Consider the following 22,998-nt stretch of genomic DNA (forward strand, 5'->3'; position numbering starts at 1 on the left):
ATACAAAGAAAAAAAACATGCGTTTCATCTTTGCAAGAGAAAGGCCATAATGTATTATTCCAGCCCATGTTCAATTTAGATTTTGGCCACTAGGTGGCAGCAGTGTATGTGCAAAGTTTTAGGCTCATCCAATGAACCATTGTATTTCTGTTCAACATTTTTTTTATCAAGATGGTCCAAATGTGCCTAATTGGTTTATTAATACATTTTCAAGTTCAGAACTGTGCACTCTTCTCAAACAATAGCATGGAATTATTTTACTGTAATAGCTACTGTAAATTGGACAGGGCAGTTAGATTAACAGGAATTTAAGCTTTCTGCCAATATCAGATATGTCTATACCTGGGAAATATTCTTGTTACTTACAACCTCATGCTAATCACATTAGCCTACGTTAGCTCAACCATCCCGCAGGGGACCCACAGAAGCTGTAGAGGTTTTAATAGACCAATGACAAAAAAGTTCCAAACATCTCTGCCAATAATGGCAAATTTTCAGTTTTCCCCTCCCACTCCCCAATCAGACCACTCCCAGACAGTGCTAGAAATTGCCCTTTGCTTAGAAGCCATTTATTTTTTATTTTTTACCATTTCAATCAAAAACAATCACAGTAAGTAACAGCTGCAATGAACCTTTTGAAGAGTCTTGTGTTTTCCCCTCCAAAGTGTTAAGAGCAGTTTTCTTGTTAAAGGAAGTAATTGACCTTTAGTGTGCAGAAACCCTCTCCACTCTGTGCTGATCAGGGAGGAAGAGGATAATTATATGGACAGAGCTGCTTAGACTTCATGTTTTGAGAGCACCACATTGGCTTGTCAACTGAGGTCGTGAGAGAGACACCGTAAACATGGACTATGGATAACGGTGTCTGTTATTTACAGACGACTGCATGCACGTCGAAATTGTTATGTAACTTTCCTCTCCTACTGTTCCCTCTGTAGGGTCTGCAATTGGCCCCAATGTTAGTGCGTCCCATCCAAAGAGGAAGATATGGGGAATAAACATAATTTAGCCTACTATACTTTTTCACACAAACTTTGAAAAAAAATCACATTTTGCTTTCTAAGCTTGAGTCTTGATGTCCACATTTCACACCGCAGTATATAGCCTGGACTACTGTAAAGGCAACATGTTTCTGTATTTTACTCTAATTGTTTTGTATATACAAATATGGGTTATACATATTCTACAATATGCTATTATTGTGTGTATTATGTGCCCACATCTGAATCCTGACTTCCATCCAGTCTTCAGAGTGGTTTCCTCAGATGGCTTCATCCCTCCTACCCGCTCTCATCGTCTTCTAGCCGCTAAACGGGATAGACCGGTGTGAACATTATTCTTACCATTCATAAATGTTATTTTATTGCATACTGGGCATTTCGACCTACGTGTCTCGATAAATCTCTCTCGTCTGCTCAACTTTTCCTACCATTCGTGGTATTCGAGAATAGGTCGGAACCTACTCGCAGTCAAGTATGAGCTGAAAGGAAGGGCACTACGCGAGGACGTCAAGTGCGAGTTACACTTCCACTGAATGCGCGATGGTACCGTGAGGCTCTCCGCCTAATCTATAGTCTTTAGGCAGAGGGATGCATCAGTTTAACCCTTTGCTCTGCTCTCCAGAGTTGCACATATTTGTAAATACAGTAAGATTGAGTAAATAAGCTGAGGAAATGTGTTACGGGGCTGCAGCTATTTTGGGGAGTTGTGTTGGGCAGTAATTCTAAGGATATTTTTTCATCATTTGCTTAAACTTCGATGGCTTGAGTATTTGCATACATGCATGCTGACAGGCAAGAATGTAAGGTAGCCTATGTCCTGTTTACCGCTCTCACATCACACGGAGTAACGGAGCATCGGTTGGATTTACAGCGCTGGACATCGACCTATAGCGCATTTATTCGGATTGGGTTTGAGTACCCAGATAAATAACTTTAGATATATGAATTATTGGGATTGTCTGGTCACCTGCTTTCCGTGCCTGTCATATGCCACCGACAACGGAAATTCAAGAGCAAAATTAATATGGCATAAACTATTTCTGGAGACGCCAGTCACAGATATCGCCGACGACTTGGATAGGGTGGATGAGAATTTCCCAAACGGTCCAATCCTATGCATACCGTGCTTGTTTACTCGCTACGCTGTCTAGTGTCTTCGAGAAGAGCTCAGGAGGAATGCTGGTCCAAGATCTAATACCATTTATTTTACGTTTTTGGCCTCTTCTTTTCGGTCATTGCATTCTCTCGTTGGTTTTACTCTCATGCCAGGTAGGTATTGTGTTCGTGCGCGCCTATTGTAATTTTACGCATGGCGAGTTATTACACAAACGTAAGTGGAGCTCTATTTTAGGGTGTTTTTGGTAATAGCAGCTTTTGATCCTGCTCTTGTCAGATTTTTATGTTATATCAAATATATACTTTTAAAAAACACACGCTATGTTTATTGATGTGCCTCGTGCCTTTCTGCACCCTCACACTATTGCACCAACTATGGAGAAGTTTTGAGTGGTAAGCAGCTGTAGTTCCCAGTCAGTTGATGCAATATTTTCATGTGAAGTATACTATTAACTGATTTGTTACACACGCACACACATGCACACACACAAAGGAAGGCAGGCATAAAGTAGTAGACTCCTGGAAAGTAGCACATAGTGAGCTATAGATTCCCATCTGGAATATGATGTTGAGGATCAGCATTCTAACCCCTGGCCCTTGTTGCTGCCTACAGAGAGCAGTGAGCCGGCTGTGCAGGCGCTGGATGTTGCCAGGGTTCATGTGTAATGTGATCTGCTCGAGTTTCCAAGTCCACCCACACACACTCTTCAGGGCAGCCTGCTGCCCACTCTGTTGGTGGGTGGTTTCTCTGAGGGAGAGGGTTGCAGCCGTAGGCATGATACCATCCAGTATGTCTATGAATGCAGCTTCTGGGGAAGCAATATAGTAGAGGGATAGGATCTTGGGTACTACTGAGTGGAAATCCAGAGGTTTCCAAACCACAACCCTGATGGTTTAGTTTGCTGATGCACTAATGGTGCAGGACATTTCAGTAGGTAGCCTACCGTAGGCATATATTAACATTCTAAGCTCTCATCTCGCAATCGTTTTTAATCATTAAAAAGGCAGACTTTTTCAGAAATATGTCTTTTGGGGGTGGATAATGAAAGTAAAATGATTGAATGCACAATGAATAGTGAAACTCTCTCTCTCTCTCTCTCTCTCTCTCTCTCTCTCTCTCTCTCTCTCTCTCTCTGTGTGTCCATAAGGGTGAACTCCAGAGGTCATGCTCACAGACTGTAGCTGAGAAAGTGAGCGAACACTGCCAGCTGGCATGCCAGTGTAGAAGCTACCCTCCCCTTCCTCCCCCGCCTCCTCCCCCACCTCCCCCACGGCTACTGTTGGCCACAGGTAAGGCTCAACTCACACCTGTCTCACACCACACCAACCAGCCTCTGCCGTTTCACTCTCCTGTCTCACTATCCTGTCTCACTGTCACCTGTTTCACTCACAACAGGCTCACTTCCAGTGCCTGTATCTATCTAAACCTTTTCACTTTAAATGTCTTGCTACTCTGATCTTCTACCAGACCATCTGTAGTGGAATGAAGTGTTTGCATCTTCTCACATGAGGTTTCTGAGTAGTGGAAGAGTGTGGTGTGTGTGGACGGAGAAAGGCTTTTTCTGAGAAGACTACAAGCCTGATACTAGATCCGGCAGGATGTTCACAGCAGAACAGAGGGATCATTTGTGCCTGGCTTTACCTTCGGGAGTACACAGTTGCCTGTGAAATCTCTGCCTCCTGTGCTGCCAGGCTCAGTGGCTGGGTTTCCCCTCGAGGACCCCCTTGTTAAAACACAGATGAGTTAATTAAATTAGGGTTTTGATACAGATAAGAAGGCTAATGAACTGTCCCGGCAGTCCCGTCTACGCTTTGTAAGTGAAGGTGGGACCACTGACTGTGTGTGTGTGTGTGCTTGTGCATTGCCACACAGTTTTCTGTATTTTTCCTGAGTTTCTTGCCTTACTGGTTTCCATGTCTCCTTCAACATATTTCAGTGCTTAACTAATGATCAGATATGTTTCTGATCTGATACTGGGACATTCTTGTCATTGACAAATTAGTTGTATCAACTATATGAATCAGTGTATGACATTGCGATGGTGGAAAGAGGATAGTTTGTCAATATAACTGGTGATATGATTGGTATGTTGTCATGAATACTGTAATGAGCAGTGCTATGAAATATGGGACAGGCATTGCTGATTGTGCACTCAGCCCAGGTTAAAACTGAGACTGTTGAAAATCAGTCAGCCGAAACAATTCATTCTGAGAGTGTGCAGGAGCACTTCATCATTAAATGCTCAACAGACAGCTGTGGAACGGGTTCAATCAATCAGATGAAATGATTTCCTCTGTCTGGTCAATTCAGATAGGCCTTTTTTCCTCCTAAATTACCAAGTGAGGCATCTATGAATAGAAGATAGGGCTGTCAGTGACCACTGTGACTCTAACTTACCTATCTGCCACCTGTTGATGTATAAGTCCACAACGTCCATCATTAATGCAGGACTCTTCCACCAGGTCTTATCTGTAAACGTGGTCTACAGTCTATTGGCTGTGTGTCGTCTCACCATATTCTAATTCCCTGTTTATGAATCTAAAGCATTATACACATAGATGCACAATATGTATGTATGTTTATGCATGTCTGTTGTTCTTTTTCTATGGTTCTAGATCTTTCTGTGACTACTGTCAAGGCCTCTGCATGGAAGGTTCCCTGAATGATTCTATGAGATTCTCTGAATTCTCTGATTGTACATTTCAGCATGTCGTTCTGTATTTATTATGTGGTTTGAAAAGAGGAGAAGCATTACAATGGCAAAGCAAAACCTCTTGGCTCGGCAAAAAAGTATTCATTTCTTGGAGTAAAATGTGAAAATAGCATTTTTCTATCATAGTCTATGGAAGGCTGGGAAGAAGCCACGTATTTATGTTGTTCATGTATTGGGAAGGAGGCAAAACACTGGTCATCTGGCCTCAGTGAGAGCTTTGTGAATAAATAACAGAGGCATACTACTTAAAGGATTGAACTGTAATCATTGCTGCTGTAAAATCTGTTCGTTTTGGTGTGTGCCAGATGCATAAGGGAGCTGATTGGACTGGTCCCAAAATAATACATGAATATGCATGAAGAACTGGGACAATGAGAGCGATTGTATCGACAAAAAGTTTTAAATGAGGCAAATTGGCAGTGTTGAGGAAAAGTATGTGCTCTAAAAATGGCTCAGAAGTCCCTTCAAAAGAGAGAGCTTTATCGCACTGAAGTAGATCCGTACCCCTGACTGAATTGAATCCAAAATGCAGGATTAAAACTGAAGTTGGGCTCAGAGGAGATTTTACATTCAAATTGACTTATGACGTGGTGTGCTGGGGAGAAACGTGCCATGTCATTTGCTCTGGATAAATCTAAAGTGTTTCAATATTCCACAGCATTGCTAAGGGTTGTGTGTTACCATGGAGTCAATTCCTCCCTCTCATTCACAACAAAACTATACTCTGAATGCATGGGATGTGTTTATTGCTTTTCTCTCTGTTACTGGATGATAAACCTACATTATTAAACCCAGCCATCATTACACTCTTGGCAGTGGGTTGGGGAGCTATATTCAGTTCATGTTTTAATACTTAGATATCGTAAAATGGATTCCCCCGCAGACAGAGTGAGGCATGCTTATTGCTGGGGACCCCTAAACTGAGCAGTATTGTCAGTGCCACAAAGCTTTTAACTATCTCCATGGTAGGCTATTCACATTCATAAAAAGGGGAGACAGAAAGGGAGAGAGAGCGAAAACAGCACGTGGCTAGAGAAAAAACATGTTGAGAGAGAACAGAGGAAGGTCTAGAGAGATGGTGAGGGCATGGAGTACACCATTCAGATACTGTTCGTTGCTAAGCTGCACTGAGTGTAATATAAGTTCCCTAGTGTGTGTCCTTGTACTTGTGCATAGTCCTAACCCTCAGTCAGACATGTGACCATAACATGGTGCTCCTGTAGGTGGAATCAGTTTGGACATGGAGTGCTTGTGTATTAAAGGTTGACTGCATTTTAAATGATTCATGTAGCAGGGTTAGATATCTCTAAACATTTAACCTAAGAATCTGCTGAACAGGTGAGCATTACCCTGCTATCCGGAGTTAGGAAGCAAATCAGGCCCAGAGCTTTATGGTGTAATAGTATAGTAATAGAAGGTTGAGAATCAATCCATTTTTAATCAGATCACTGGCAAGTTGATTTAAAACATGGGGTGTGGTGTTGCTGCATTAATCATGAGCTTTCATCATGCCGTCCTAAGACAGAATGGCTGTCTATGAAGCATTTATGATGTAATACATACTGTAGGACAAACACAGTATCTAGGCTAAAGCAGTTTGCATGATAATCTAATCTCGATAAGCAGCCAAGTGCTAGTGCTGTGTTAGAAGGCTAATGATGTTTGAAAATGAAACTGTATTTTTCTCTCTTTATCCATCCCCCTCTCCTCATCACTCCCAGTGGTTGAGTCCCCTCTGCCACTGTTGAGGCCATGGTGGATGGAGATCCTAGTGCTTGGAACGGTGGGCTGTGCCTCAGCTGTTTTCCTCCTTTCAGCCATGATCATCTGCTACAAGGCCATAAAGAGGTATGTCAGTTACCTATTTCAAGAAGATTGGCATGGAAAAGACTGCGTCGTGTCATTCGCATAGCCGACATCCATTCGGAATACATCAATCTAAACAAAAAAAACATATATATTCCTTTCCTATTCAGTTATTCTGCATTTTATTAAGCTTTCAACACAACCTGAAACATTGCTCAGGTTACAACAATAATTAGTGACAGTGAAAAAGATTTGATTCTGGGGGTCGTTGCTATGTCATTGCCATGTTGTTATTGCTCTAAAGAAGGACACGTGGCCTGTGTTATGGGTCAGAGGGTGTTCGGAGGTCACAGTAATGGAACAGGTCACAGGGATCATCTGGAAAGCTCTACCTACAGCAGAGTCATTACACTGTCACTCATTAATTCTGGATATCATACATCATGTTGCACAATGCAGCTTTCTCCATAAAGCAAGTTAGATGGAAATGATATCTATAATCTTACTGGGAATAACCCAATGATCTGAAAGACCCGCGCTATAGTCAGCAGTTCCTGTCAGTAGTGTTCTAGACATTGAAATACTTCCCTGTTCTATTTCTTGGCGTGGGCTGATTTTGAATTGCATAATTGTACAGAGCTTTTTGGACTAGCAACTGAATCGATGTGAAAGTAAAGGCAAGATGGGTTACTGGAGAAAGCCCATGACCCTGTCGGCGTAGTGATGATGTGAACTATTTCCCCCTGTTTAGATTGGCTCATCGGAGGAAAGGCCATGTGGACAGTGGTGTAAAGTACTTCAGTAAAAATACTTTAAAGTACTACTTAAGTCGTTTTTTGGGGAATCTGTACTTTACGATTTATATTTTTGCCTACATTTACTTCACTGTGTTTCTAAAGAAAATAATGTACTTTTCACTCCATACATTTTCCCTAACACCCAAAAGTCCTCGTTAAATTTTGATAGGAAAATGGTCCAATTCACACACTTATCAAGTGAACATCCCTGGTCATCCCTACTGCCTCTGATGTGGCGGACTCACTAAACACACATGCTTTGATGGTAAATTATGTCTGAGTGTTAGTGTGTGCCCCTGCCTGTTCGTCTGGTTTGCTTAATATAAGACATTTGAAATGGTTTACACTTTTACTTTTGATACATAAGTACATTTGAGCAATTCCATTTACTTTTGATACTTAAGTATATTTAAAACCAAATACTTTTAGACTTTTACTCAAGTAGTATTTTACTGGGTGACTTTCATTTTTTCTTGAGTCATTTTCTATTAAGGTATCATTACTTTTACTCAAGTATGACAATTGCGTACTTTTTCCACCACTGTATGTGGGGTTTTAGCCTGCAGCACAACCAAGACCTAATTCCTTGTCTGACATTCAGGCAGTGTCACACAGGCACTCAGACACACATGTTCAGACTCTTAAACACTCACATACTGTGCACACAGACACACATGATAAACACACACACACACACACACACACACACACACACACACACACACACACACACACACACACACACACACACACACACACACACACACACACACACACACACACACACACACACACAGGCACAGTGTGACTAAAGAATATATAAATGTGCAGTAAGAATACATACAGTCACAGCTGGGGACACGTTTTTGCACATTATTTGAATACATCAAATTGTTATTCATAAAACTGTGTAAAGAGTGGATGCTACATATGTCTTTCCTCAGTAGGATTATATTTATCATTTTCTCAAACAACAAACAGGCAAAGTCAGGCAGTGGAAGTAATGGGAGGTTGGCTCTGGAATTCATTATGGCAATTCACCAGCCCCCTCTGTAGCCAAGGGGCACCTTTTTTAATGCAGCTATGGCAGGAAAGTGTTGTTGCAATACGGGCCGCTGTAGCCCCAAACCCAAGTCATTATTTATGAAATAATTTGCGCAGTCATTCAGTCGCAGGCTACATCTTTTATACATGTAAGCGGGTCGTGTCCTGAAGTTCTTATGGAGGTGGGCTCTGTGACTGCAGACTTTGTGCCTCGCCAAGCCTCCATCCCCTGTGACTGAGTGAGGAGGGAGAAATGCTAAGGTCCAGTCTGACTGCCCACATTAGCCCTGAGCCAATAACAAATCAGTCTGAGGAAACAGAGGTAATGAAAAAATAAAAAATATTGATTTGAAAAATGTCATGGATCCTCTCTGACCGAGAGAGAGAGAAAGAATGTAAAGAAAAAAAGAGTCAGAGAAACAGAGACAGATGAATGTTGTCTACCAAAGCTGGGAAAAGAGCAGTAATTGGGTGTCTTAGTCAATAACAATGTGAGAGAGGTTTTGTCAGTGACAAAAACAGAAACCCAGCCCCTCAGTGCTCAAGGCTTTCCCAATGAAAATCAGCTGGAGTGTGGCCAAGGCCCCAGCAGCACAGACACTAGAGGAGCTATCTCTGCAAGCCCCGGCTGTCCCTTAGCTGGCCTGCACACATTTGGCCTTTTGTTTTTTTGTCTCATAATCTTATTCCGCCAGTCATTTGTCAGAGGCAAGGAGGTTGGACGAAACCCATTTCATCCAATTCCATTCAATTCAGTTCATAACATCAAGGGAGTTGATGTTTGTGAGCATGGAGAGCAGGATTCAGACGTGCTGCGTGACAGTGCTGTGCTATCCAAACAGCAGACATGATGCTGCAGTCCATGCTGTCAGCAATGCGGGGAATCTAAACACCACAACAAAACAAGACAACACACTGTGCCTGTTTTTCTCAATTACTTGCTCCTCTGGGATTTGTGTCCAGCAAGGAGGACAAATCAGGACAGTTTATGTTCAGGGTTAATCCAGCATAACCATTCAGTTAAAGATTTCATTAGGAAGCAAAATATACTGTATCTTTAATGAATTTATTACAAAGTATATATATTCTATTCTGGTTTTATGATATTTCATTACTACAACCACTTCCGAAACAGGGAAAAGTGAAAAACCCTTTATGAGGGGTCTTTAAACAGTAGCATGTTCCTCTAATGTCCAGATGGGATGAGAATAACTGTCAACAGCTCAACACATGTCCCAACCTCAACATTATCCCTTCCCCAAACTTCAAACGGACGTGTGCTGCGATTGCACAGCTTTGATATGAAATATTAATCTGACCTGTGAAGTGTTGTGTAGCCACCTGCCACGTGTCAACAGCATGACATCTATTATTGAAGGGCTGGGTAGAGGTCGCTGTGAGGCCCGAACACCCTGCCCTCTATGGTGGCCTGCTAGAAAAACATTGATGATCATTGACTCGAGACTAGGTCAGTGCCAGTGGAGAAAGTTATGGGGGCTTAAAACACCTTTTCAGTGGTCCATGGAGACTTCAGTGGGAAAGTCTGGTGTATCCCAACTCCCCTAGCTATCTCCAATCATGAAAGCACGCACACACAAACGCACGCACGCAGGCACACACACACACACACACCAGCCAATAATGTCCCAGTAGGATGTGTTGGTACCCTTGGGCCCTTGTAAAAGAAAAGGAGAGCTGCACATTCTAGGAGCTCAGATGCAATAATTTAATAACCAACGTTTTTCGACAGGCTGTCTTCATCAGGGTATAATGACAAACACTGCGGGTCACTAGTTTAAATAGTTTGAAAGGACACACAGGTGTCTGTAATCATGGCCAGCTGTGGCTTGATTTCATTGGTTGATTTAGAGGTATAAATAGAATATATAAAAAAGCATGAATGGATAACTTACGATCATAGATACAATTTGGCTACATTGTCCTACAAACATGATTTACAATGGCTAGAAAAAACACAATAATCACAAGAATGGCTTCAGATCAATCAATCAATCAAATGTATTTATAAAGCCCTTCTTACATCAGCCGATGTCACAACGTGCTGTACAGAAACCCAGCCTAAAACCCCAAACAGTAAGCAATGCAGATGTAGAAGCACAGTGCCTAGGAAAAACTCCCTAGGAAGGCTAGAACCTAGGAAGAAACCTAGAGAGGAACCAGGCTATGAGGGGTGGCCAGTCCTCTTCTGGCTGTGCCGGGTGGAGATTATAACAGAACATGGCCAAGATATTCAAACGTTCATAGATGACCAGCAAAGTCAGATAATAATAATCACAGTGGTTGTAGAGGGTGCAACAGGTCAGCACCTCAGGAGATCAAACTCTACTTTGAGCCCGAATGGAGTAATGGTCTCTAAATTAAAGATCCAGGTGGCCTTTCGTTTTAACAATACATTGAAAAGGTCACCCCCTCGCCTATGGAGGGTGACGTTTTCGATTCCGATATAGCAAAGGGATGAAATAGAGTGGTTTGCTTCCAAAAAGTGGGCCGCAACTGGGTACATCTAGTTTTTGCACGTAATGGTGCTACGATGCTCAGAGTCTTACTTTTAATTTGCGCTTCGTTTTGCCCAAGTAATTTTTTCCACAAGGACAAATAAGATAAATAACTGCCTTAGTGGAACACGTGATAACACCTTTGATTGGGATCTCTTTCCCTGTTTGGGAGTGTTTGAAGGATCTAGATTTGTACAGTGGCAAGAAAAAGTATGTGAACCCTTTGTAAATACCTGGATTTCTGCATAAATTGGTCATACAGTTTTATCTGTTCTTCATCTAGGTCACAACAATAGACAAACACAGTCTGCTTAAACTAATAACACACAAACAATTATACGTTTTCATGTCTTTAATGAACACAACGTGTAAACATTCACCGTGCAGGGTGGGAAAAGTATGTGAACACTTGGATTTAATAACTGGTTGACCCTCCGTTGGCAGCAAAAACCTCAACCAAACATTTTCTGTAGATGCGGATCAGACCTGCACAACGGTCAGGAGGAATTTTGGACCATTCCTCTTCACAAAACTGTTTCAGTTCAGCAATATTCTTTGGATGTCTGATGTGAACTGCTCTCTTGAGGTCATGCCACAGCATCTCAATCGGGTTGAGGACAGGACTCTGACTCGGCCACTCCAGAAGGTATATTTTCTTCTGTTGAAGTCATTCTGTTGTTGATTTACTTCTGTGTTTTGGGTCGTTGTCCTGCTGCATCACCCAACTTCTGTTGAGCTTCAATTGGGTGACAGATTATCTAACATTCTCCTGCAAAATGTCTTGATAAACTTGAGAATTCATTTTTCAGTCGATGATAGCAAGCTGTCCAGGCCCTGAGACAGCAAAGCAGCCCCAAACCATGATGCTCCCTCCACAATACTTTACAGTTGAGATGAGGTTTTGATGTTGGTGTGCTGTGCCTTTTTTCCCCCACACGTAGTGTTGTGTGTTCCTTCCTGACAACTCAACTGTAGTTTCATCGGTCCACAGAATATTTTGCCAGTAGAGCTGTGGAACATCCAGTTGCAGTTTCGCAAACTTCAGACTTGCAGCAAAGTTTTTTTTGGACAGCAGTGGCTTCATCCGTGGTGGCCTCCCATGAACACCATTCTTGTTTACTGTTTTACATATCGTAGACTCGTCAACAGAGATGTTAGCATGTTCCAAATATTTCTATAAGTCTTTAGCTGACACTCTAGGATTCTTCTTAACCACATTGAGCATTCTGCGCTATGCTCTTGCAGTCATCTTTGCAGGATGGCCACTCCCAGGGAGAGTAGCAACAGTGCTGAACTTTCTCCATTTATAGACAATTTGTTTAACCTCTATGGGCTAGGTGAGACGAAATCGTCCCACCTACGCAACAGCCAGTGTAATCCCGTGGCGCGATATTCAATTACCTTAGAAATGCTATTACTTCAATTTCTCAAACATATGACTATTTTACACCATTTTAAAGACAAGACTCTCGTTAATCTAACCACACTGTCCGATTTCAAAAAGGCTTTACAACGAAAGCAAAACATTAGATTATGTCAGCAGAGTACCCAGCCAGAAATAATCAGACACCCCTTTTTCAAGCTAGCATATAATGTCACATAAACCCAAACCACAGCTAAATGCAGCACTAACCTTTGATGATCTTCATCAGATGACAATCCTAGGACATTATGTTTTACAATACATGCATGTTTTGTTCAATCAAGTTCATATTTATATCAAAAACCAGCTTTTTACATTAGCATGTGACGTTCAGAACTAGCATACCCCCCGCAAACTTCCGGTGAATTTACTAAATTACTCACGATAAACGTTCACAAAAAACATAACAATTATTTTAAGAATTATAGATACAGAACTCCTTTATGCACTCGCTATGTCCGATTTGAAAGTAGCTTTTCGGTGAAAGCACATTTTGCAATATTCTGAGTAGATAGCCCGGCATCACAGGGCTAGCTATTTAGACACCCACCAAGTTTAGCCCTCACCAAAGTCAGATTTACTATAAGAAAAATGTTATTACCTTTGCTGTTCTTCGTCAGAATGCACTCCTAGGACTTCTACTTTAATAACAAATGTTGGTTTCGTTCAAAATAATCCATAGTTATGTTCAAATATCCTCTGTTTTGTTCGTGCGTTCAAGACACTATCCAAAAGGGTAAAGAAGGGTGACGTGCCCGACGCGTTTCGTGACAAAAAAATTCTAAATATTCCATTACCGTACTTCGAAGCATGTCAACCGCTGTTTAAAATCAATTTTTATGCCATTTTTCTCGTAAAAAAGCGATAATATTCCGAACGGGAAACCATGTTTAAGTTCAAAGAGAGAGAAAATAAAAACATGGGGTCGCCTCGTGCACGCGCCTCAGTCTCATTGTCCTCTGATAGACCACTTACCAAAGGCGCTAATGTTTTTCAGCCAGGGGCTGCAATGACATCATTCAGCTTTTTCCCAGGTTCTGAGAGCCTATGGGAGCTGTAGGAAGTGTCACATTACAGCAAAGATCCTACATTTTCAATAAAGAGAGTCAAGAAGCCCAAGGAATGGTCAGAGAGGGCACTTCCTGTACAGAATCTTCTCAGGTTTTTGCCTGCCATATGAGTTATGTTATACTCACAGACACCATTCAAACAGTTTTAGAAACTTTAGGGTGTTTTCTATCCAAAGCCAATAATTATATGCATATTAGTAATAACCAGATTAAATCGGGTACGTTTTTTATCCGGCCGTGTAAATACTGCCCCCTAGCCCTAACAGGTTAACCGGGGACTGATGAACATCAAGGCTTTTAGAGATACTTTTGTAACCCTTTCCAGCTTTATATAAGTCAACAATTCTTAATCTTAGGTCTTGTGAGATCTCTTTTGTTCGAGGCATGGTTCACATCAGGCAATGTTTCTTGTGAATAGGAAACTCAAATTTTGTGAGTGTTTTTTAAAGGGCAAGGCAGCTCCAACCAACATCCAAGTTAGCTGACTCCTGACTCCAATTAGCTTTTGGAGAATTCATTAGTCTAGGGGTTCACATACATTTTCCAACCTACACTGTGAATGTTTAAATTATGTATTCAATATAAACAAGAAAAATACAATAATTTGTGTGTTATTAGTTTAAGCACACTATGTTTGTCTATTGTTGTGACTTAGATGAAGATCAGATCAAATTTGATGACCAATTTATGCAGAAATCCAGGTAATTCCAAAGGGTTCATATACTTTTTTTTGCCACTGTAAGTGCCATTGCATTGAGTTCAGCCAGATGTTGTGTGCGGGTATTTTGGGATGGTAAATCAGAGTTTACCAATTGATCTCAGAGATTCCGGCCCCGCGTGAATACGAACAAAGTAGGGTCTGAAAACACATTGTCACGCCCTGACCGGAGAGAGAGGGTTTGTTTCTCTATGTGGTTAGGTCAGGGTGTGGGGTGGGCATTCTATGTGTTATTTTCTATGTTTTGGCCGGGTATGGTCTCCAATCAGAGGCAGGTGTCTATCGTTGTCTCTGATTGGAAGCCATACTTAGGCAGCCTTTTTCATTACATTACATTACATTTAAGTCATTTAGCAGACGCTCTTATCCAGAGCGACTTACAAAATGGTGCATTCACCTTATGATATCCAGTGGAACAACCACTTTACAATAGTGCATCTAAATCTTTTAAGGGGGGGGGTGGGTTAGAAGGATTACTTTATCCTATCCTAGGTATTCCTTAAAGAGGTGGGGTTTCAGGTGTCTCCGGAAGGTGGTGATTGACTCCGCTGTCCTGGCGTCGTGAGGGAGCTTGTTCCACCATTGGGGTGCCAGAGCAGCGAACAGTTTTGACTGGGCTGAGCGGGAACTGTGCTTCCTCAGAGGTAGGGGGGCCAGCAGGCCAGTGGTGGATGAACGCAGTGCCCTTGTTTGGGTGTAGGGCCTGATCAGAGCCTGAAGGTATGGAGGTGCCGTTCCCTTCACAGCTCCGTAGGCAATCACCATGGTCTTGTAGCGGAAGACTACTTTTTCCACCTGTGTTTGTGGGATCTTGATTTTGTACTGCTCGTATTTAGCCTGCAAGACGTGACGGTCGTTTGTATTTGTTTATTATTTTGTTTAAGTGTTCCGATTTAAAATAAAGATGAACACTCACCACCTTGGTCTAATCCTTTGGACGATCGTTACACACATTACCTATTTTATTTTTGCAATTTAACCTTTAATTAACTAGGCAAGTCAGTTAAGAGCAAATTCTTATTTACTGTACAATGACTGCCTACCCTGGCCAAACCCGGACGACGTTGGGCCAATTGTGCGCCGCCCTATGAGACTCCCAACCACGGCCAACTGTGATACAGCCTGGATTTGAACCAGGGACTGTAGTGACACCTCTTGCACTGAGATGCAGCACCTTAAACCGCTGCTCCACTCGGGAGCCCTATACCTATACTGTCATCAGATCTTAAAATGTGCCAATGTTTGTGAACAATTCCCTTAATTTATTCAGAGCACTTTGAATAGCGAGTAGTAAGAAGGCAAGAATGTTTCTTTTTACGAGACTGTCCTTGAAAGAGATCATGTCTCAATTTGTTTTGGATTTCCTCATCGGCAGTATTGATCTGACCATTTTTGTATCCCCTTTCCTTTAATTTTCTTTGCATCTCAGCCCTGTTTCTGTCAATATGATTGTTTTTTGCAAATTCTTTTGATTCGACAGAATTGGTTGTAGGGCAAACTGTTTTTCAAGGGAAGCGGGTGACAGCTATCAGCGCTCAACAATCAGTGGGTTTCCTGTAAAGATCAGTGTGAAGAACATTATCCTCACACAAAATCAGAAGATCAAGGAAACTGATTTGACGTGTGTCAGATTGCATAGGGAATTTCAGGTGCTCAGAACAAGAGTTCAGAAAAACATGGAACGCCTAGAGCTGTTTTGCATCACCCCTCCATCAAACAAAAATGATCATCAATGTACCATTTCCAAATAATAACATTTTTTAGAGTATTGAGAATTGACTGTTTCTCCATGTAACCCACATATAAATTAGCATAGTTAGGAGCCATAAGGGATCCCATAGCAGTACCCTTCCTCAGGATAAAGAAATTGTTTTGAAACATGAAATAGTTACGTGAGAATACTATTTCAGCCAATGTCATAATGCATGCACTGGAGGGTAGTTCATTTGGGTCACGTTGCAAAATAAAATGTTCCATGGTACCCTTGGGCCCAGCAGTTTCCTCTCCAGGCAGGTTGTCCCAGGTCTCAGAGGGAGAACACAGCATCTGTTTATCATCAGGGCTGCCGCTGTCTGTGGGTAGCCATCACCACCAAGGTTTTTGGGAAAGCAAACACACACACACACACACACACACACACACACACACACACACACACACACACACACACACACACACACACACACACACACACACACACACACACACACACACACACACCAGCACTAGCCAATCATATCCTAACAGGATGTGTTGGTACCCTTGGGCCCGGCAGTTTCCTCTCCCAGGCTGTCCTAGGTCCCAGAAGGAGAACACAGCATCTGTTTATCAGCAGGGCTGCCGCTGTCTGTGGGTAGACATCATCACCACCACCATCACCACTGTCTGGCCCACTACAGGACACACTCCTACAGATTACATTTACGGATAGCACAACACAGGAAGTGCATTGAATCACTGTCACTGTCTCCTGTGATGGGTAACCTTGCCTGAGACCTAGGAAGCCAACTGTCACCCCCAGACAAGAAGCTAGTCAGGAAGCTACTGAGTACTCATTAGTGACCATTCTGTTATACTAATGAGTGGACTCTAAGTTCAGTGTCTCCAAGTTAGTACTACAGTAAGACTTGTAACATCCATGGAGATGTAAATACTCTCTTTATGCAAGAAAATATCGCATTAGTAATTGTAAAAATAGCATTTGTGGATGATGCCTAAGAGTGAATATTATAGAATATTTAAATGTCATCCCAGTAAGATCCCATGGCAGGGCAAAGTCTTGGTCTGGATTAGACTGAACGACTGTCCGTCAGGTCAGACTGGCCAGCAGTGGCTTTAAGAGGAGAGGGAAGGAGACACTGAGCTAAGATGTAGCTTAAGGGTCCACTGTGCCACTGAAGGCAGTGTACAGTATTGAGTGGGACAATGACTGTACTAAATGTATTCAGATCTGTCTCTGGGTTACATAAGCCCGTGCAGAGGAGAGCAGCTGAAGGGGCCGGCATAGAAGACACAGTACACTGGACAAATATAATAACCACAAAAGCACTGAGGGATGCATGAAAATGGCTTGCATTGAAGGATACTGCTTTTCACAGACCAATAATAGCGGAGGATTATGTGCTTCGGCTTGTTTTGCATCAGAATGTGGCTCACAGAAAGAGTAGCATTACAGCATAACCAGCATAAAACCAAGAGAGGGAATCTCACTCACATAGATTTACAGTATTAGTATTTATTTTATGTTCTATGTATATATAAGCTCTTCTCTGAGGTAAAATAAAATGTTATCGAATATCAATGGAGTGTGTCTAATTGCCACATCCAGCATCTCTTCTGTTTGATTTATCTTCTCCTTTCGTGGCTCTGAGAGCGACGTGACTTTTTAATGTTCAGCTTATTAGAGAGCATGACTGACCAGTGCATCTAGCCACAACAGCCTATGAAATCCAATCTCTCCGTAGGTAAACAGCCACAGGCTTAAGGAGAAGAATGATTCATGTTTTTTCTTAAGTTAAATAATGCACCTCTACTGTCGTTACATTTATTTTTTATTTTTTATTTAACCTTAATTTAACTAGGCAAGTCAGTTCACACTGAGCTAAAGGGTAGAGTTGCCGCTTTCAAGGTGTGGGACTCTAACCCGGAAGCTTATAAGAAATCCTGCTATGCCCTCCGACGAACCATCAAACAGGCAAAGCGTCAATACAGGGCTAAGATTGAATCATACTACGCCGGCTCCGATGCTCGTTTTATGTGGCAGGGCTTGCAAACTATTACAGACTACAAAGGGAAGCACAGCCGTGAGCTGCCCAGTAACACGAGCCTACCAGGCAAGCTAAATAACTTCTATGCTCGCTTCGAGGCAAGCAACACTGAGGCATGCATGAGAGCATTAGCTGTTCTGGAAGACTGTGTGATCACGCTCTCCGTAGCCGACGTGAGTAAGACCTTTAAACAGGTCAACATTCACAAGGCTGCAGGGCCAGACGGATTACCAGGACGTGTGCTCCGGGAATGTGCTGACCAACTGGCAGGTGTCTTCACTGACATTTTCAACATGCCCCTGATTGAGTCTGTAATACCAACAGTGGTAGGCCAGATCAACGACGAGACAGCCTATAGGGAGGAGGTCAGAGACCTGGCCGGGTGGTGCCAGAGTAACAACCTATCCCTCAACGTAACCAAGACTAAGGAGATGATTGTGGACTACAGGAAAAGGAGGACCGAGCATGCCACCATTCTCATCGACGGGGCTGTAGTGGAGCAGGTTGAGAGCTTCAAGTTCCTTGGTGTCCACATCACCAACACACTGGAATGGTCCAAACATACAAAGACAGTCATGAAGAGGGCATGACAAAGCCTATTCCTCCTCAGGAAACTAAAAAGATTTGGCATGGGTCCTGAGATCCTCAAAAGGTTCTATAGCTGCAACATCGAGAGCATCCTGACTGGTTGCATCACTGCCTGGTACGGCAATTGCTCGGCCTCCGACCGCAAGGCACTACAGAGGGTAGTGTGTACGGCTCAGTACATCACTGGGGCTTAGCTGCCTGCCATCCAGGACCTCTACACCAGGCGATGTCAGAGGAAGGCCCTAAAAATTGTCAAAGACCCCAGCCACCCCAGTCATAAACTGTTCTCTCTACTACCGCATGGCAAGCTTTACCGGAGTGCCAAGTCTAGGACAAAAAGGCTTCTCAACAGTTTTTACCCCCAAGACATAAGACTCCTGAACATGTAATCTAATGTCTACCCGGACTATTTGCATTGTGTGCCCCCCCAACCCCTCTTTTACGCTGCTGCTACTCTCTGTTTATCATATATGCATAGTCACTATAACTATACATTTATGTACATACTACCTCAATTGGGCCGACCAACCAGTGCTCCCGCACATTGGCTAACCGGGCTATCTGCATTGTGTCCTGCCACCCACCACCCGACAACCCCTCTTTTACACTTTTACGCTACTGCTACTCTCTGTTCATCATATAAGCATAGTCACTTTAACCATATCTACATGTACATACTACCTCAATTAGCCTGACTAACCGGTGTCTGTATGTAGCCTCGCTACTGTTATAGCCTCGCTACTGTATATAGCCTGTCTTTTTACTGTTGTTTTATTTCTTTACTTACCTATTGTTCACCTAATACCTTTTTTGCACTATTGGTTAGAGCCTGTAAGTAAGCATTTCACTGTAAGGTCTACACCTGTTGTATTCGGCGCATGTGACAAATAAACTTTGATTTGATTTAATTTAAGAACCAATTCTTATTTACAATGACGGCCTACCAATAGGCAAAAGGCCTCCTGCGGGGACAGGGGCTGGGATTAAAAATACAATTTTTAATTTAGGACAAAACACACATCACGACAAGAGAGACAACATGACATAAAGAGAGACCTAAGACAACAACATAGCATGGCAGAAACACATGACAACAACATGGTAGCAACACAACATGACAACAATATGGTAGCAACACAACATGGGAGCAGCACAAAACATGGTACAAACATTATTGGGCACAGACAACAGCACAAAGGGCAAGAAGGTACAGACAACAATACATCACGCAAAGCAGCCACAACTGTCAGTAAGAGTATCTATGATTGAGTCTTTGAATGAAGAGATGAAACTGTCCAGTTTCAGTCAACATAAGTTGTGTTTGTTTGCAGGAAACCACAACGGAAAGAGGAGAACGGGATGAGTCGTGGAGAGTATGCCATGAGTGCACGCAAAAAGAAGGCCATGGGCCCCAACAATACTGTGGTGTAGACTGTTCACTGACAGGAAGAGGAATTGACATAACCATAACCCCCCCCCCCACCACCACCATCCATCCTCCCCAAAATGCAACAATTCCCTCTTACCTAGAACGCCACAGGGGTTGACCTGTTTAAAACACATTAACGCCTTTCCTTCTCTCTTAGCATGTTGCCTGGATGAAAGGAAACTTCCAGATAAAGGAAAGTAGTGAAAAGAACATAAAAAAAACATTGAAGTGGATTCAGAGAACTAATAATAAAGTGAATTGAGGACTTCACCAGATTGAACATCATGTTGTCAACACAAAGTGTCATTGACAGGAGGATGGTTGACTGCTAGGCTACCCATCTATACATCTCCGCACTTCTTACAGGCAACTACAATGTAGGAACAGACGTTGAAGGACTTCAATGGGATAGGAGGTTGCGAGGACCAAATCATGAAGAAAATGTGCATGCAGGTTTTACTCTTTGGGCTGTCTCTCACCTATGCTCCTCTGACCCTTTTTCATATTTAAAGCAGAATTTGTACAACACTGTCACAGTTGCAGGTGTGGTTTGGGATGTATAGTAATCATCTGACTATGCAATTCAAAAATATATACAGGTCATACCAAGTGTGAAGTAAAAGAAGGGGATCAAGTCAGTTCCTATGTTCCATACCAACAACACAGCTGAGAACTGGTCTTATTTATTTGTTCATTTATGTATTTATTGTCTGCGTATGAATTTCATTTTAATGATTTGAAATGTGTTATTTATTATTTTTTATGAATTATTTAGTAATCATATCATTAATTTGTAATGTTTTGATGCTTTAAGCCCACCACAGGAGGTTGGTGGCACCTTAATTGGGGAGGAGGGGCTCATGGTAACGGCTGGAGCGGAATTAGTGGAATGGAATAAAATACATCAAACACATGGTTTCCATTTATTTTGATGCCATTCCATCTTCTCCGTTCCAGCCATTATTATGAGCCAGCCTCCACTGAAGCCCACTGTTCATTTGCTACTGACACAGTAAACACTTCAGCTTGCTCTGCAATGAGTTTTGGGTATCAATTGTTCATCTCTTGCTGGTTGACATGCCTTTTTCTCTTCCCCTGTGTCTTCAGCAAATATGATGGGAATTTCTGTGTTTTAAGTTTGTGAATGTGTGCTTTCTGACCATGCTTTTAGCAGCTTGTTCTGTACTACCCTCAAGTCTTTATCACAGGTGAATGCCCCCTACAATACTAACATTATATTACATTTTGTTTCGTCACATCTCAATGGTTAGACAGCCAGGGGAGGCAGTGGTGGACAGTGGGAAGCCCTTTGCCATGTTCTGATGTGATTTTTCAGTCTTAATTGTTCCACCTTTCAGCAAGGGGAGAACACATCACTATAGAAACAGTGCACATGAGCCCAGGGCTCAAGTGCTGTGTGGTGGAGGACAGGATTCTAAACAGAGGCTAATCCGGATATTAAGTTGCAGAGAGGATGGCCTCAAAAGGGACATGTGACTCACACTCACAGGCATCCTCAACATCCTTCTGCTATAAACAGTACACAGTTGACTTAAAGCATCAATCAATTATTAAGATACTTTTTGGCATAGGTGCAGTTCATCTGTATATAATGTGTGTGTGAGTGTGTGTGAGAGAGAGAGCACAATAGATGGATGTCTGGCAGTATCTCTGAAATGTTCCATTACTGTTGAATTTTGTAAACACAGACCTTGCATTGTGATTTGCATACAGGGGTGGACTGGGACCAAAAATTGGCCCTGGCATTTCTAACACACCAGCCCATTTCTTTCCTCGAGGCCCCACATCAGCCCATGTTCTTCCCTGAGGACCCCATTATTAGCCAGAAGATGGTAATTTTGTGCAAGAATCACTGGAAAAAAATGGAGCAGCCCATCTGGCATTTGCCTGAAATGCCAGATGGCCAGTCCACCCCTGCATGCATAGGTATTACCATATACCCTATAATGTACCCAGATACTGAAGACGCATCACTAATACTGTACATTGAGGGAAATGATCATGGATGCATGAATGTAAATATTGATATTGAAAAATATCTGCCTTCTGGACTGTAATTACATGTACAGTGTAACAGAAAATATGTTTATACATAGTAGAAATTAAACAATGTGCTACCAATTAGAATAAAATCAATGTTGTCATGTTTATGGGGCAAGCCTTTCATGTATATTTGGCAATGAAAAGTTATTGCACATTTATTTCATTATATACCAAAAGGATACATAAATTCGATAATGTACATTCAGTTGATTTAGTTGCTGACTTTTTCAATTGTAAATAGGTCTATAGAAAGATAGGCCTATAGTCTTATCACATAAGCAAAAAAAGGAGAGACAAAATGAGAACATGTTTTAATTGAATGGCATACGGTACAACATTGATAAATCCACTGCGTGTTAATGATAAAGGTGTTATTTTTAGCCTGTACCCATGGTGCCTCTCCTTTCTGTGTCTCAGAGAGCTCCGCACTGGTCTTCTCCTGGGGCTCCCCCTGGGCGCAGGATGTGTTCTCAGTCTGTCTCACACTGTTCATTTTTAATGAACAGCTATTATCAAACACAGCCATCCCCCTGGGGCTTCATCATGCTAACAGGACAACTTGTGGGCCACTGGGGTTCTTTTGATGTCAGGTCTTGGCACGGACATTCTCTGTGCATACAGACGACGGTATGTACATAGGACTGGTCAACCACTTCTGCTCTGCTGCCACTCTGACCACTTTGACCCACATGCGTGACTGAATAGAACAGATGACAAACCCAAATCGATCAACAATCTGGGAATATGTGCAACATACCCACCACAATAGATAATAATAGAATTGGAAAAAGCTATGGGGTCTGGTAGCTAGGTCATAAAGGAATCAATTGGTCAATATTCTTGAGCATTTTCTCCTTGCAAATTCTGTAGGACATTTTAAAAGGGAGACCATTTGAAGCACAACCACTTCAGAGGGGGAGAAGTCCATCAGGGTCCAAGCTGAGC

At 42.3% G+C, this 22,998-nt stretch overlaps 1 protein-coding gene across 1 annotated transcript; it reads left to right on the plus strand.

The window, feature by feature from the left end:
• The first annotated feature begins 1,291 nt into the window (after positions 1–1,291).
• On the plus strand, positions 1,292–21,789 carry LOC106596924 (proline-rich membrane anchor 1). Its single transcript, XM_045716276.1, has 4 exons — positions 1,292–2,270; positions 3,266–3,407; positions 6,553–6,679; positions 19,892–21,789. Exons 1-4 carry the CDS (start codon positions 2,088–2,090, stop codon positions 19,989–19,991), a joined length of 552 nt encoding a protein of 183 aa, XP_045572232.1. The 5' UTR covers positions 1,292–2,087; the 3' UTR covers positions 19,992–21,789.
• The last annotated feature ends 1,209 nt before the right edge of the window (positions 21,790–22,998 follow it).

The sequence above is a fragment of the Salmo salar genome, chromosome ssa01, assembly GCF_905237065.1.
Source record: "Salmo salar chromosome ssa01, Ssal_v3.1, whole genome shotgun sequence".
Lineage (NCBI taxonomy): Eukaryota > Metazoa > Chordata > Actinopteri > Salmoniformes > Salmonidae > Salmo > Salmo salar.